Below are 15,169 nucleotides of genomic sequence, written 5' to 3'. Positions count from 1 at the left end.
GAATGAAATAACAAAGATCCTACTGTTTTCCATTCAAAGAATACCCGTCACACATTTTCCTCTCACAATTTAAAACATTTCCCCGGTGTCATGATGACATATGTGACACGTTCAGAAATAAACAACAAAGATCAAGGTCTTATTTGAGGTTCAATGAACCCAGACAGTTTTCAGAAGTCTTTCCTGTGTTGGGTCAAAAGGGTAAAACCCTCAAGCCAATGTGCTGGGTATAAATAACTCCGTATTGGCTCATTCCCTATTGGATAAACTGCTAGGTTACTTTTAAGCCCACATTTTGAGAGTGTGAATATGTACACTTACTTGTGACAACATTCTTGGAGGCAGGTGGTCCGTGCTTCTTGTTTTTAACAACTTCCAGTTTAACTTCATATTCTTGGCCTGGGCCCAAGCCAGACTGTTCAAAGGTTGTGTCTGGACGGCCGAGGGAGCTCAAAATTTCGCCGTCTTCCTCTTTCTGTGAGAGTAGCAAAATAGCATAGAAAAACACTGGCATTAAGCCCCTTAAGATTTTTCTTATGGTTGGCTTGTTAACGATTTGCATCATATGAAAAAAAAATCCTATTCTAATACTATGGAACACTCTGAAAGTGACTGTAGCCTGTAATGGAGGTTTGTCAAAAGACCCACAGTGTTTCTGAAGATGAGGTTCCAGCCATCAAAGGGAATATCCAGAGGGTCCCATTGTACTTCCACGGATGTCTCGCGCACTGCTTTGAATTTCAGTCCCTCAGGCTCAGGAAGGTCTGTAATGTTAGAAACCATTAACTTACACCATTTTAGATAGCGAGACTGTTGATGACACCGTTTTATGATCATTTATAAATTGGAATTTTCATACGTGTTGCCACCCTCGCGGTTACAGGAATGCTTTTCTTGTTGTTGAGAATAGCATAAACGCTGATCAGATACTCAATGCCTGGTTCAAGCTCTCTAACTGTGGCCTTTTTCTGGTCCCCGGGAACCCGCACATCAAGCTCCAAACCTCCAGGGGACGTGGGAACGTAGGTGATGAGGTATTCTGTCACACGCATCTCATTATCCCAAGACAGATCCACTGTCTCAGGTGTGACCTCTTCAACAGTTAAGTCCTTTGGTGGGGAAACTTGTAAAACAGAGAACGAGCTCTCAAAAACAAAATAAGCCATGTTTAGGAAAGTCATTCTAATTCTACAGAGGCCATAGTGTACAAAGTATATTTATCATTTTTTTATTAAGTGTTTATCCCCATTGAGATCTTAGTTAAAAAAAGTTTACAATCACAACAATATTTGAAAGATGAAGTGAGGATTCACCCATTGTCCTTACCTGCTGAGCAGTCCTCCCCAACGAAACCTTCATTGCAGATACAAACTCCATTATCACATAGTCCCTGGTTCTGGCAGTCTCCAGGGCAGGTTATGATGGCACAATCAATCCCAGTGAAGCCTTCGTAGCATACGCAGAGGCCATCATTGCAATATCCTCTGTCCAAACAGTTTTTAGGACAGGTCTTCTCACTGCAGTCCTCACCAGTGAAACCCTTGTGACAAACACATTGGCCGTTCACACAGTGGCCACGGCCGAGACAGTCATTGGGGCATGTTAGCTCACCGCAGCCTTTGCCAGTGAAACCAACGAAGCACACACACTTGCCATCCACACACTCCCCACGGCCCAAGCAGTCTTTAGGACAGGTCTTGATGCTGCAGTCCTGCCCAGTGAATCCTTTATCGCATATACACTGGCCGTTAACACAACGCCCACGATCTAGGCAGTTGTTAGGGCAGGAAAGCTCACTGCAGTCCTCGCCTTGGTATCCTTCATCACACATACACTCTCCGTTTATACACTGTCCTTTGTTGCTGCAATTTTCAGGGCATGATAGAACAGAACAATCTTCTCCCTCAAATCCTGGGTCACAGATGCATTTGCCGTTGAAGCAATGGCCTCGCTCATTGCAGTTTTCCGGACAAGTGAGCTTGGAGCAATCCTCACCAATATAGCCGTTCTGACACACACACATTCCCTTCACACACATGCCACGGTTGTTACAGTGTCCTGGACAAGTGACTTCACCGCAGTCTTCTCCAGTGAAACCGTCATCACAGAAGCAAGTGCCGTTGACACAGCGTCCACGGTCATAGCAGTCGTTTGGACAGATAAGCTCGGAGCAGTCATAGCCCGTCCACGGCTCATCGCAAACGCATTCGTCATCAATGCAACGTCCACGACCCAGACAGTTGTTGAGGCAGTTTGTCTGGGAGCAGTCCTCGCCAAGGAAGCCGTCCTCGCAGAGGCAAGTTCCTTCAACGCACTGACCGTAATCACCACAGTCCGGCAGGCATAGCTCAATGCCACAGTCATCACCGGTGAAGCCTTCGAAGCATTCACATTTCCCATCCACACAGCGGCCCTGGTCCTGGCAGTCATTAGTACATTCGGGTTCTGTGCAGTTGGAACCTTTCCACCCTGGCTCACATACACAGCTGCAGGTGTCAGCGCTCCAGTTTCCACGGCCATTACAGTAGGGTTTTGTGGCAACTTCTCCTGATAAAATAAAATAAGCAATATTTTAATTTTATTTTGTGTTCATATATGATCATTGTTGTGGATGTAGTTTACTACTGCATCTTATTATATACAGCATTGTCAAACATTAATACAACTGCCAACCACAATGAGAAAAAAACACCCTGAATCGGTGGCTAGCCGATCGCAGACAAAATAAAAATATTTTGTTAAATTAGATTAGATTAGAACTTTATTTCATCCCGTATTTGGGAAATTTCCTTGGTTGCGGTAGCAAGACAGACACAAAAGACATTGTAGACCTAGGTAAAAAAACAACTTTAAAAAATAGTACTAATCAGTAAAATTTGAAAGACTTTGGCTACTATTAAATAGTGCAATAGTAGCCAATGTAAAGTGTACGGTTATATCCAAATACAACTTTTAAGGGAAGAAAGTCTCAGTTTTCATTTTCATATTGCAAGTTGCAAACATGGTGTTGCTTCAAAGCACACGCTGTCACCAATTGTATACGAAACAAAAAGATTGAGTTTTTTTGTTGCCAATAGACAAAACTGACACACAGAAATAAAAGCGTGCCACTGAGCTTTTGATTTTCAATTTCTACAGTGAGAGTTGTTTGATGACAAAAAATCATATAAGATTTTGAAATGATAGAATTGCTGGAACAGTTGTGATGGATTTGCTGTTCTTTCTTTTTCCATGAATGCCTCTGGGGAATTCTTTTATAACAGACTCATTTACATTATATGAACCACACCAAACCCATTACACAGTGTGTTATATGAACCTACCGGTAACTTGAGATCCACAGCAACCTGCCCCACTGCCACATTGCTCTCTCAGACTGGAAAGTTCCGTCTCCAACATCTCCAGTCTGTTTAGGATTTCTTTTAGATCAGGTGCCTGATTGTTGCAGCCACACGCCTGCTTGGGGATATTTATCCGGTGGGTGAAGACGATCTGATTGTCACCATCCACCGTGTGCTCCATATGCTCAGTGTTCCGCATATTCAATGCGCCATTGTTGTGATTGGGCACAGTGCCACCCGGTGAATCAAGGTCTACAGAACAGAGTGATGTGGAGGGAACATTGATGTTGTAGACATGGTTGAAGACAACGGGCTGGTCAGGGTTTGGTAGGGTGAGGTTCTCTTGATTCTTCTTAGGAATTAGAGCCTCTCTGCGATGTCGTATAACTTTCTTTACCAGTCCACTGGCAGAGGGCTTGAGGACCATGGACAGTATCACGCAGTACAAGATGAGGCCTTTTATCCCCATGTTGACCTTCCACTAGCACAAAGAGTGGAGTAGAAGTTGTTTATTTTTCCTCCAATTGTCCTTATGTGACCTTTCATCAAACACAATCAAAACAAAGGGAAGAAGAGTGTGATTTACTCATTTGTTGACTATCATGTCATATTAATATTGACATCATAGAGGCAGTAAATTTTAGAAATGCCTAATGCCCCAAATTGGTAAATGTAATATTTTTTTTCAACAAATCTACAATATGTCCAATTTCCTGACCCTTTTCTGATCTGTTTGAAATAATTGCTGTTTTCCATGATGCAATTTCTAGTATATGGACTCTCTGTGAACATGGGGGTCTGAAAAGGTCTTTTTTTGACCATGTTAACTTATGATGAGAATCTTTTTACAGCCCTACAACATCTGCATGGTGGAGAGCAGGCTGCTATTGCCTCCGGGGATGAAAGCTGACGTAGTATAGTCGTTAAACCATATGTGGTCTGTCTCTAAAACACACTCATCTGCTACCTAGAAAACAGCAGGTCAGCATTCCCAATCAGCTTTTCCGGCAACCATTAGGGCTTGTTTCAGCCGTGTAACATGATTCTTATCTTTCCTAAACCTCTCCATGACATGATTTGTTTAAAAGGTCTGATGAAAAATTTAGCTTTGCTTGTGTCTTCGAGGTCAACTTTAACTCTCTATGCTTATTGATTCTGTGTTGGTTATTTATTATACAAGTTCTAGATTATTTACAGTATTTTTGTGTTGACTTGTTACTTCGCAAAACCTATAGAGATGATTTCAATTCAAGAATTGACTGCAATACTCAGTTAGTGTAAGAGACTAATCGTGGACATCACAAAGCAAGCCATTTTTGAAAAGACTGTGAATATGACAGTGAAACAGGGTGGTCAGAGCATCATTCTTTGCTACTTCAGAACCTAGACAGATAGCTATCATCATCTCAAAATTGGATTCAGACATTTCAAGACATTTGACAGGAACACGTCTCAACCAGCTGAAGTTTTAAAAGGATGGGTGTTGAAACAGCACAAGTGTAAAAAGGACAGAAGCAAGACAAAATGGCTTTAACATAAGAACATGTGTCTGTTGGGAGGGCTCCGAGAAAGCGAACACCATCAGATGGCCCACGTGGAATTCTCAATTTTATACAGAGGCAAATTTTAAAAAACCTGAAAGTTAAAAAAAAAGTCTGATTTGCAAATACATTACATTGGGGTTGTCGTTATTGTTGCCATAGAAGGGCCAACCAGATGCTGAATCCCACAGCTTTCACACACATGCATGAGAGACACACCCACATACATAAAAAGAGAAACATATTGGATGCTGTGTGTGTCTGTGTTTGCCTTTTGGGGAAGTAGCAAAAACATGAGGAATGTTCTCCAGTCTGTATGTGTTAAGACATAGCAGGTGCTGGTCCTGGGAGACATGTTCAGTCTTCTAGTCTCTAGGTGTGACAGGGCAACCTGACAGATGAGCTCTGTGCAAAAGGATCCCATGCCTTCACCCGCAAATCTCCTGATTAGGCCAGGAGAGATGAGCGCCTTCATGTTGGGTAACTGCAAATGCGATAATGTAGCTTGCTGCTGGGAATGATGAAGATCCGGACCCAGGGGGGCACCGAAAACCTGTCAGCGTCTTAAACGCTTGTGCTCATTGGTGCATGCACACCATCACAGTAACACAGACAAAACCAAGCAACTTAAAGTAGGGATAAAATCTGAAAAAAAAAAGAAAGAAAATTGCTTTGAGTTGGTGCTCAGGCCTTAGTTGTGGATGGATGGTTAGCTTTCTCACTTTAGATCCTGGCCACTTTCCACATGGACCCTTAAACAAGGATAACTGGACAGACCAGAGTAGCTTTGTTGGAAATTTGGCTAAGGCAACATACTGCTTTATTTAGAAATAGATTAAACGAACTTCAACAGATTCTGAGCCCCATGTTTATTGTTATTCCACTGCTCACTGCTAGGTAATGAAAGACATTCAGAATTAAAAACAAGCCTTTATTTAGATATTTGGTGCAGAGGAAGGGAAAATGAAGAAATTGTTATTTGAGTCTGGATATGAAATGACTAAAAACAAAAAAAGTGTATAAATGTGTACTGCGGAGATTAGATGGCAGCCAGAGAGGTTAATTGCTATAATGGACCACTCTTGCCACCTTAACTACATCCAAATCAATGATCTATTTTTTGACATAAACTAATTCTAGCAAATGTCAATATCTTTTAACTATCAGATGATGATGATGATAATGCCATTAATGTGATGTGAATCTCAAACACGTTTTTTTTATCTGTGTATCCTTGAAGGAACATCTATTTTTTATTGAATCATAATGACTACAGTAATATATATTTTTACACTCACCCGAGATATTAATAAAATAGCACATATCAGTCAATGTAAATTCAGGATTAATTCAATTTCCTTTTTTGCTACCTGAACCTAGTTTATTTTGGATTCCTGAACATTTTTGTGAACGAATTCCATCTCAAATCTCAACTCCTAAATTCAATCAAAACAGGATGATCACATTTTTACTTTTAAAAGCTAAAATTCTGAAAATGATAATACATTTGCAAACTATCTGCAGTCACCCAACACTGCACAGCATCTGCCTGATTTCTTGACAACAAACAAACTGAATAATGGAGTAACACAACCTACTTGGTGTGTCAAAGCGCTAAATATTTTGTGAATTCAACAGCAACCATTCTCCTGGGATGGATTGTTGAAAGATCTGATGCAATGCACAATTTCTTTTAATTTGTGAAGAATTTGTCAAGCATGTCTTGTTTTGTAGGTCACCCATGACAAAAACTCAACTGCATTCAATTGTGCAGAATCCAAATCTGGGTCATAGTAATGCCTGAATATGGGATTAATGCCTGGAAATCTTTTCACCTTGAGATCAGGGGTGGACAATGGACACTTGAATCATCTAATGCATTATCGCCTCATCATAACTTAGAGAACGTTGCCTTTCCACTCAAAATACAGATTTGCTGATCAATATAGCTTCCATGCCTGGAAGGTGAAAGAAATCTAGAGCAGGTGGGTATTGATTTGGATCCTGCATCTCCACCAAGGTCATAGCGGTAGAAGTAGTGAGTTGCTGAGGACAGCATTTCAACTGTGAGTTATAATAATCAAACACAGAAATTTATTTCCAGGAAGAGAACTATAGCTCGAGTCGACTGCTCCGTTGGGATTGATGACTGAGTTTTATGCCGCTTCTCAGAAAAGGTTTTTAACATTTTATCACTGCACGGTCTGGAGGGCACACGCCATTTTCTCTTTCTGCCTCTTATGATTGATGTGGATGTCCCTGTTGTGCTGAACTACCAGAACCGTTGACACCTGAACAAAAAGATATCTGGTGTGCTCGTGGACAAAGAAATTCATTGTTGGAAAATCTGACATTGTGCAGTTTCATTGAAAAGGAAATTAACAGGGAAGATAAGAAATAGCTGCTCACTGCTTGTCTTTCCAATAGTAGAGATAAAAAAAAACATGAAATCATTCACTGTGGTCATAGTTTCCTTGAGGGATGTTCTTCATCACCTTCAGAAACTGGAAATCTTTTCATCTTTAATATCTGTCTGGCCTAAATATATAATACACTTTTGCTATCAAGTTTCCTCTCATGATACGCATTATCAATCGTTTGACCTGCCAAATAGATGATGAGATGAGAGAGAATGGTCTTGGCGGATCCCATCGAACTGACACTACTCTCAGTTTTGACCCCATTGGGTGTGATGGCACAGATAACAAGGGAGTAGTGGGGGTTGGTGTGTTTTTAGCTGATAAGAACCCAACACAGAGGAATATCTTAGATACCGTGCAAGAGAAACACTATTATGGAAAGTCACTGCCAAGGCTGAGCCCTAATCGGCCTAGCTGAGCTGGTGGAGTGATGTAGAAATTCACTTAACTTGGCCGACTGATACATCCACCCCAAACTGTTTCTTCGGGCAAAACCAATTTTCGACTTCGACTGTAAGATATGGAGAAGGAGTTTGTTGAGCGGATGGCAGTGCTCACCAGGTCAACCGTGCGGCAGTCAGAGCTCAAACCCCTTTTGTATTGTTGTTATTTGGAAGCATTCTCCCTGTGAGGTACATCATAAATATTCTTTATAGCTCATCCCCTGCAGTGCCTCTGTCTTCCGCTTCTGTTCTCCGTGGGTCCAGATGGAGCACTGCATGCAAGCCGTTGTTCATCAGCCCTTTAACAGTTGAGGATCCTGCTTCATTAGTCTATCCCGTGTGTGGTATGTGGACTTGGCAACTTTTGTGGAACATTTAGACATCCACCTGCTGTTTTTGGCCAAATACTGGCAAATCTTTGTTGTTCTATCTACTCCTCCTTCCACCGAAACTATAATTGTACTTGTCTGCATATTTTATAGAACTAATAAGGTAAATTTATGCTGTTTGCCTATCCTAATTGACCCTAGGCATTTTGTCACACAGTAAATGGGCTACATTAATCTCCGAGAAGTTATTTGGCATATGTGACTTGGACTTTTACAAGCTTTTAATCACACACAAGTGTATTAAGGGTGTGAGTGGCCCAAACATACTAAAGATTTGTGCAAGAAGATACTGTGGTATTTCACAAATGAACCATTTTATCATCCTAACTGCTTCCCAAAAGAACAACGGCAAAAAGAAATGTCACTCCCTACGCCAATTAAATGATATGGATGATGAAAACACTGGGGAGATTTCAGAATTACATATTGAATGGCTATTCATTACTTCAATTCTAACTAGATAGCAGGAGTATTTTACCCCCTCTAGGAAGGCAATGAGTGAGTTGGCAGTGATACTATGACATCTGTTAGTCCTTGTCGTGATGAAAGCCAGAAGCGTGTTGTGTCCCACTTGGGAGTGTCATGCATTCAGACACTTGTATGAGTCTAATGACCGTAGTGCCTCAGGTCGGCTACTCATTGGATTTCATTGTTTTTTTGTTTTGTTTTTTCCCAACAATTTTTCCAATTGAAGTTACTATCTGCCCCTTTTCAAAAGAAATAGTGCCATCCTTTTCCAAGACCCCTACAGTGTATATATATATTCTAATGTGTGAGGTCATTGATGGAAGCCCAGTGTCACAGTGAACACGTGTTGAACTGTTGGCTGCCTCCAATGGTGGGCTTACCGATACAAAAGCCATCATGAAGGCTTCAATGCCTCAAGACATCCACTCTTTTTTCTCTTCAAACATTAGCATTAGAGAAACATTGTAGGCCATCTGGGATAGTTTAAACACCGAGATACATTTTTGAATAGCGAAGGGCAATCTGCGAGGGTTCGTCTGGAAATGTAGTTGCACTCCCTTTTTCTTCTCATCTCATCTCATTTTCTGAACCACTTTATCCTTATTAGGATGCGGGCCCTTTTTCTTTTAAATCCTAAATCAAGAAATAATTAAATTTGGGGTAAAATTAATTGGGATTCATGAACCAATAATCTGTCAACTGTTCTGCCTCAAAGAACATAAATCTCATTATACTTGCATAATGACAATAAAAGCATTCAATTCAATATTTGTGATAGCCTGGACCATCTTTTTAAACATTTCTTCAGAGAGACTGTAGCAATAATGCATATTTACATGCACATTTTCCTTTGGAAGTGCTTGTGTTACAAGAATACAGAACAATAAAACAAACGTAAGAAAATATAGTTGATATATTTTAGTGTTTCATAGTCACATTCCAGTACATTATTCCTAGATATTTGAAATGTAGAATATATACTAAATTCAGAAATAACTGACTGCTTCACACCACTGTAAAATACCTATTATCTCATTGTAAAGTATGACTGAATTTTTTTTTATGTCGGCTTCACTATTCATCTCAACATTATAGTTCCTTTTTTCCTGTGGTATACAATTTCTCTGATACCATCTGGCCCGCAGGCGATCATATTTACAGCTACAGTATAGTCCAGGTGAAATGATCCAAATCACCATAAATTGCATCAAGTCAGATTGCATTTCAAAGTATGCATCTCTGAATGTGTATGAAAATCTATGGATTTTCCCAATGAAGTTGATTCAGTCTCATCACTCCTGAGTCTTTCCAAAAATGTATGTCCATGAACATCGACAATTACTGTTTGTGCTCAATCACCAGTCAAGGAGCTAAGTGGGGTTAAAACTGCCCTCTCATCGAGCTTTGTAGGGCACAGGGCATAGGGAGCTAACAGCTGTCCAAACAATGGACCATTTCCCACTCGTCGTTACGCTGAGTATCACAGTCTGACAGTGGGTACTCATGTGTAGCTAAACAATCCTCAAAGACCACCTATGAATGGACAGCGTAAGTTGTCCTAAAATTATGATGACATACGGAGACACCTCAGTCGGTATTACATAAAAATGATATAGCAAAGTTGTGAAAGATATATCTGGGCGTAGATCAGATTGATAAAAGCCTCATTGAACATCAAATCGCAGATGACGAACACTGAGATGCTCCTTTTCTTGGAGTTAGATCTTCTCGTCATACATGATTAGCATGCATCAGACAATGCCCTGGTATCCTTTGGGTCTCTTCCATCACTTCCCACTGCCTATTATTGTAAGCCGTCTCCCAGTGGCTCACACTTTTTGCAATCTTTCGTTTATTTTCTGATTTTCTTCAAACAACGTCGGTGCAGTGGAAACTACACTCAAGTATGCATATAATGCTTAGATAGAATTTGTCTAAAATGTCTAACTATGAAGGATATTGTCCACAGTAGATAAAAGTCCATTCATGCAAAATGTAATGGTTTATTTTGCCGTCCATGATCAGTAAACTTAACACATTGGCACCCTCATTAGCATTCAGCACCAGCTCAAGATTCTCTCAACCACAGCAGAACATTCTCTGCCAATTTATATAAGTACAAAAGTGTACATGCATGTTAATTCTAAAAAAATAAAATATAAAACATAAAAAACTGAAAGACAACCTGATGCACTCAACCAGACAGAATATCTTCTGACAAATACCCATACTTTGCTTACCAATTCAAATATCCTTTTTTTTCTATTCATGCCCACTTCCCATTTGGCAATCTCCTAACTAACTGATGATGCTGGTGCAGAAATGGATGATACAGAATCACACAGAAAAAGCAGTCAGTAATTGTGTCTGTGTGTACGTAAAGCTGCTGGTTTCCAGCCTGCAGTGTCTACGCTGGAGATCCGAGAGACGGTAGCATCTAATGTAAAGCAGCTGTCTGTTTCCTGGGTTACACAAGCTTACTGTCTGCTGCCATGTACCATAAAGTATACATCTGGACCTACTCTGGCTTGCAGAAAACACTTGGCCATGCACGCAAATCCCACACCTACAGTAGCTTTCTGATGTTTCACCAAACCACAACCCAACTGCCTCATTTAAAGTATTGCAATAACACGACTTTGTTAATCTATGTTGGCATACATCAACTTTGAAATCTTTTTTTGACAATGTGACATGAATAGGTTGATTAAAAACAGTCCTCACTTACCTATAATGTAAAATTAAAAATAAGGATCAGACCAAAGCATAATTTTCCAAGCAATTCACTCCACATCCGATAGTTATGGTTAGAAGATAGTCAAAGTGGCTAATTAACTTGTCATTGACAGAAAATACAATCATCCTCTAATTTTATACTGGATCAATCCATGTATGATTGTTAATGAGATCCCCGTCGATGAGAAATATTACACTCTTACAAAGGAAGCAAGCAAATTGCCCAATCAGAGCATTACAAAAATTGGCATTTTTTTTTCATATTAACCCAGACAAGATTGAAAAACAGAAATATGTCAAAAGTTTCCAAATATATTTAAAAGATCCTGATGTACCTATCCAATAAGTCCATCAATTCGCTACATTTTTTGTAATTTCATGGTTGCATCCAGGTAAGGAAGGTAACTTACCTCTGGCACAATGGCCACTCACTTCTCTCTGATCTGTGAATCTTTACCCAAAAAAGATTGAACAGAAACTAAGCCTATTATCAGCAGTCTGCACGTCTCAGACCACTGACACCTTTGTCATCTTCTTGCTTCTCTCTCCTCTCTTTAAGTGTTTACTAGAGTCTACCTAGAGAGCTGGCTGATGTTGTGCAGGCAGTGAGAAAAGAGAGAGAGGGTGAGAGAGCTAGAGAATGTGGGTCTGAACGAGAAAGAGTGAGGGAGAGAGAGAAAGAGAGACCATATAAAAGACAGAATTCCCTTTCTCTTAAACAGTGGACCCTCTGCGGTCAGACTCCACTCCCACTTACTGCTTTCCTAACGCCCCCCACCCATTCACCCTCTTCACAGCATTGTGACTGAAAGCGAAAGAGCTGAAACGGGATGCCTCAAGGCTGGAGGGAGAGAGAGAGACAGGGAGAGAGAGAGAGAGATTCAGAAAGGGTTTGTTGGAGGAAAGGGGTGGAGATGGATGGGGTGGCTGGGTGTCAGTGGTCCATTAGCTGCTAATTGTAGCAGCGAGCCAATCGTAAGTGAGATGACAATGAATGCGCACCCAACATTAACATAGCGTTTAAGAACAAGAGAGCATTGAGTGCAATGGAGCGGCCTCGGCGCAATTTAACAGGGTGTGTGTGTGTGTTAAGGGGCGGCTTTCCCTTGGTTGATGTAATGATTACAAAAACACTGGAGAAGGAATAAAAAGTTAAATAAAGATTAGTCTGGATTTTTGGTCAGGTTTTAATCAGGAACTGACCCTGTGAAGCTGACTCTAAAATGACAACTAACTGAAGAAGGGAAAGCTCGTAGTTGATAATACAAAGACAACAGTAAAAATTCCTTCTTTTTTGTAAACTTCTTGGACAAAAAAGTAAAAAAAAATCATATTAGAGATTAAGCTATTAGATTAAATAAATATAGTCTGATAAAGGCATCCACTGCAATTCAGTTTACCTATTTTATTCAAATTCTCTTTTGTCTAATCTATAGGAACACCTGTTATTTTCAATGAGGTTGCAAGTTAGATAACTATATGATTAAACCATATTTCTGCATCCCCATCATGTGTAAGTGAATTAGTAAGAATAGATATCTTGTACCTGCGAGCCTTGTGAGGATAAGCGGTACAGATAATGAATGAATGTGTATGACCGGGATCCTACTTCTGATTTGTAGGACTGTTAAGGCAGTTTGAATTGGTTTTATGTTTATTGTCATCTTGCCCTTTGTATTTGAAACTTACCAATGCTTCATATCAGTTCAAAGCTATCGCAATAATTATTCTTCCAGTCGGCTTTCGTAATTTCCAATGTCCATTGCAGCATGTTGATACATGCTGGTGCAACATGAGTGATGATCCGTACTGAATGTCAGTATGCATGTTTGTGTGTGCGTGCGTGTGTGTCTGTGATGACGATTCCATCCTGGTTGAGTAGAGCTTTTCTCAGCAGGGGAAATGATTGTTATCTAGTTGCTGAGAGCTGCTGCAGCCAGGCAGAAGGATCCTCTCTAATACTATATAGCGCACGATCGTACATATGAAGCTCGGCTTTTTGGTGATTAAAAAAGAGAAAATCAATGATTTAAAGGGGTGCTAAATTCCTTTTGACCCAAGCCCCCAAGGCAATAGGGATATATATAACCAGTGGGGAATATAATTTTTAATGACTTCTGGTTATGATGATTATTTGAAATGATGGTTTGAAAGCTTGTCGATCATGCAAACCTGTTTCAAAAGAGTGTCAGAGTAGAGTCGTGCATCCCACCATCTGTTCCTCTTCTCACCTTCTTGATATGCTCTGTCTTTCCTTCACTGCGTTGCAAAGCCTAATGGGGAATTGCTGTTTGTCAAAGCGTACCTACAGATTTATTTTCAACTGAAGTGCGTGGGTTTGATTCCCCACATGACAGCTCCGAATACACACAAAGCCAGTCATCAGATTTCTTTAAGGAACCCATTTTTATAATTCAAATAAGGCATGACAACGTTCACTTTACAAGTGTCATTCAACGAACAGAGACTCAAGTGACAGGAATAATCTAGAATAGAATAGACATAATCCTAATTTGGATCAGTGCTACACTGAAATTATTGATGTAACTCTTTGTTTTGCTTCAGGATTGTGAAATATTCAAATTGGTACAATCCACAAATAAACCCACTACTCTGGGGAAAAGATATATGAAAATCCTTATTAAAAATACTTGAACCTGGAAGATGAGGATTCATTGCAGAATTTCTCGATCTGCAAATTTATCCAATCACAAATTAAAAATAAAATGTATGTACGTATTAACTTTATGACTAACACAGAGACTGTGCATTCATAAACATCCTTCAAAATCCTTGGTGTTTTAGAACACAAGCAACCGTAACCCAAGTATAAAAAAAGAACTAAACTGTGGAATTGGATTCAGTTTTTTACATGAATTTAATCCGCAGTATAAATATAGGAAAACTTGTGTAGGTTGCCTGCAGCAGCAAGAAGGTTTTCTTGGCTCAGTATAATTGGTAGTGTCTATCCTGAAGCAGAGAGATTGTGAGAAGTGAGACAAGATCTTTCAGTGACAGTGCGACCCAATTATGCTATAGAGTCCCTGTAGCCATAGAGGATGTAGAGGATGCCATAGTGGGCAGTAATAAGGCAGTGGTGAAAAAACACCACCCGACTGGGATGTGTGTGAGCTTGCAGGTGACCTGCAAAGACCTGTTTACCTCATTAAAAATGAATCACAAGGTAATAAGGGCCCGGCTCTTATACTCTTCCTTCCACTGCCTGTCCTTCATCCATTATGTAGCAGTGAGGAGGGACGGTGTGGGTTAAGTCCTCAGGGAGGGTCACTTGGACGACCACCCAGACTAAATTCTCCTCTCGGAGCTCCAGCCTTTCTGATGTTTTAATGAGACAATAGCAAAGGGATAGGATGTATAATAATGGTGATGAAAACTGAGGATAGAAGCACAGACATCAGCTAATAAGCCATTCACCTTCTTAAGTTAGACATGGAAAAAGTCTATTGAGCTTTCAGAATTTATTTCAATGGGTAAATAACCCCCAGTAACTTTCAAATATAGGAAATTGAGCGAATTGAGTGTTTTCCTTCATTTTCTCTTCCGCTTTTCTAAAGCCTATTCCAGCCAGTCTTAACCAGTCTACCACGCATGTTTTTGGATGTGGGAGGAAACTGGAGTAACCGGACCAAACCCACCCGAGCATGCGGAGGACATGCAAACTCCACACAGGATGGTCCAAGCCTGGTATCGAACCCTCAATCTCAGAACTGTGAGGCAGGCACGCAAACCACTCGGCCAATTAATAATAATTAATTGGGGGTCTCAGGGGTGGAGAAAAATGCCAACTGATAATGCCCTTTCCATTCTTGA

General features: G+C 40.3%; 2 protein-coding genes across 7 annotated transcripts in view; one reads left to right on the top strand and one right to left on the bottom strand.

Moving 5' to 3' along the window:
- LOC144074325 (dual specificity testis-specific protein kinase 1) overlaps positions 1-15,169 on the top strand; it is an 82,479-nt gene that overhangs the window by 15,071 nt on the left and 52,239 nt on the right. The gene's annotated exons all lie outside the window — the stretch shown is intronic.
- Positions 1-15,169, bottom strand: part of tncb (tenascin Cb) — a 46,524-nt gene that overhangs the window by 13,079 nt on the left and 18,276 nt on the right. For 2 of the 4 annotated variants that reach the window (XM_077600701.1, XM_077600702.1), the window contains 5 exons: positions 3,324-3,880; positions 1,327-2,547; positions 860-1,123; positions 649-764; positions 322-475 (listed from right to left, as the gene is read on the bottom strand). In XM_077600701.1, coding sequence (XP_077456827.1) covers positions 322-475; positions 649-764; positions 860-1,123; positions 1,327-2,547; positions 3,324-3,810 — 2,242 coding nt within the window. In that variant the 5' untranslated portion in view covers positions 3,811-3,880. Of the gene's footprint in view, positions 1-321; positions 476-648; positions 765-859; positions 1,124-1,326; positions 2,548-3,323; positions 3,881-11,748; positions 12,147-15,169 lie in introns of those variants that run through there. The other 2 variants (XM_077600703.1, XM_077600700.1) reach the window with 2 other exon arrangements.

Source organism: Stigmatopora argus, chromosome 5 (assembly GCF_051989625.1).
Source record: "Stigmatopora argus isolate UIUO_Sarg chromosome 5, RoL_Sarg_1.0, whole genome shotgun sequence".
Taxonomy (NCBI): Eukaryota; Metazoa; Chordata; class Actinopteri; order Syngnathiformes; family Syngnathidae; genus Stigmatopora; species Stigmatopora argus.
This window is presented reverse-complemented; position numbering and strand designations above follow the sequence as displayed.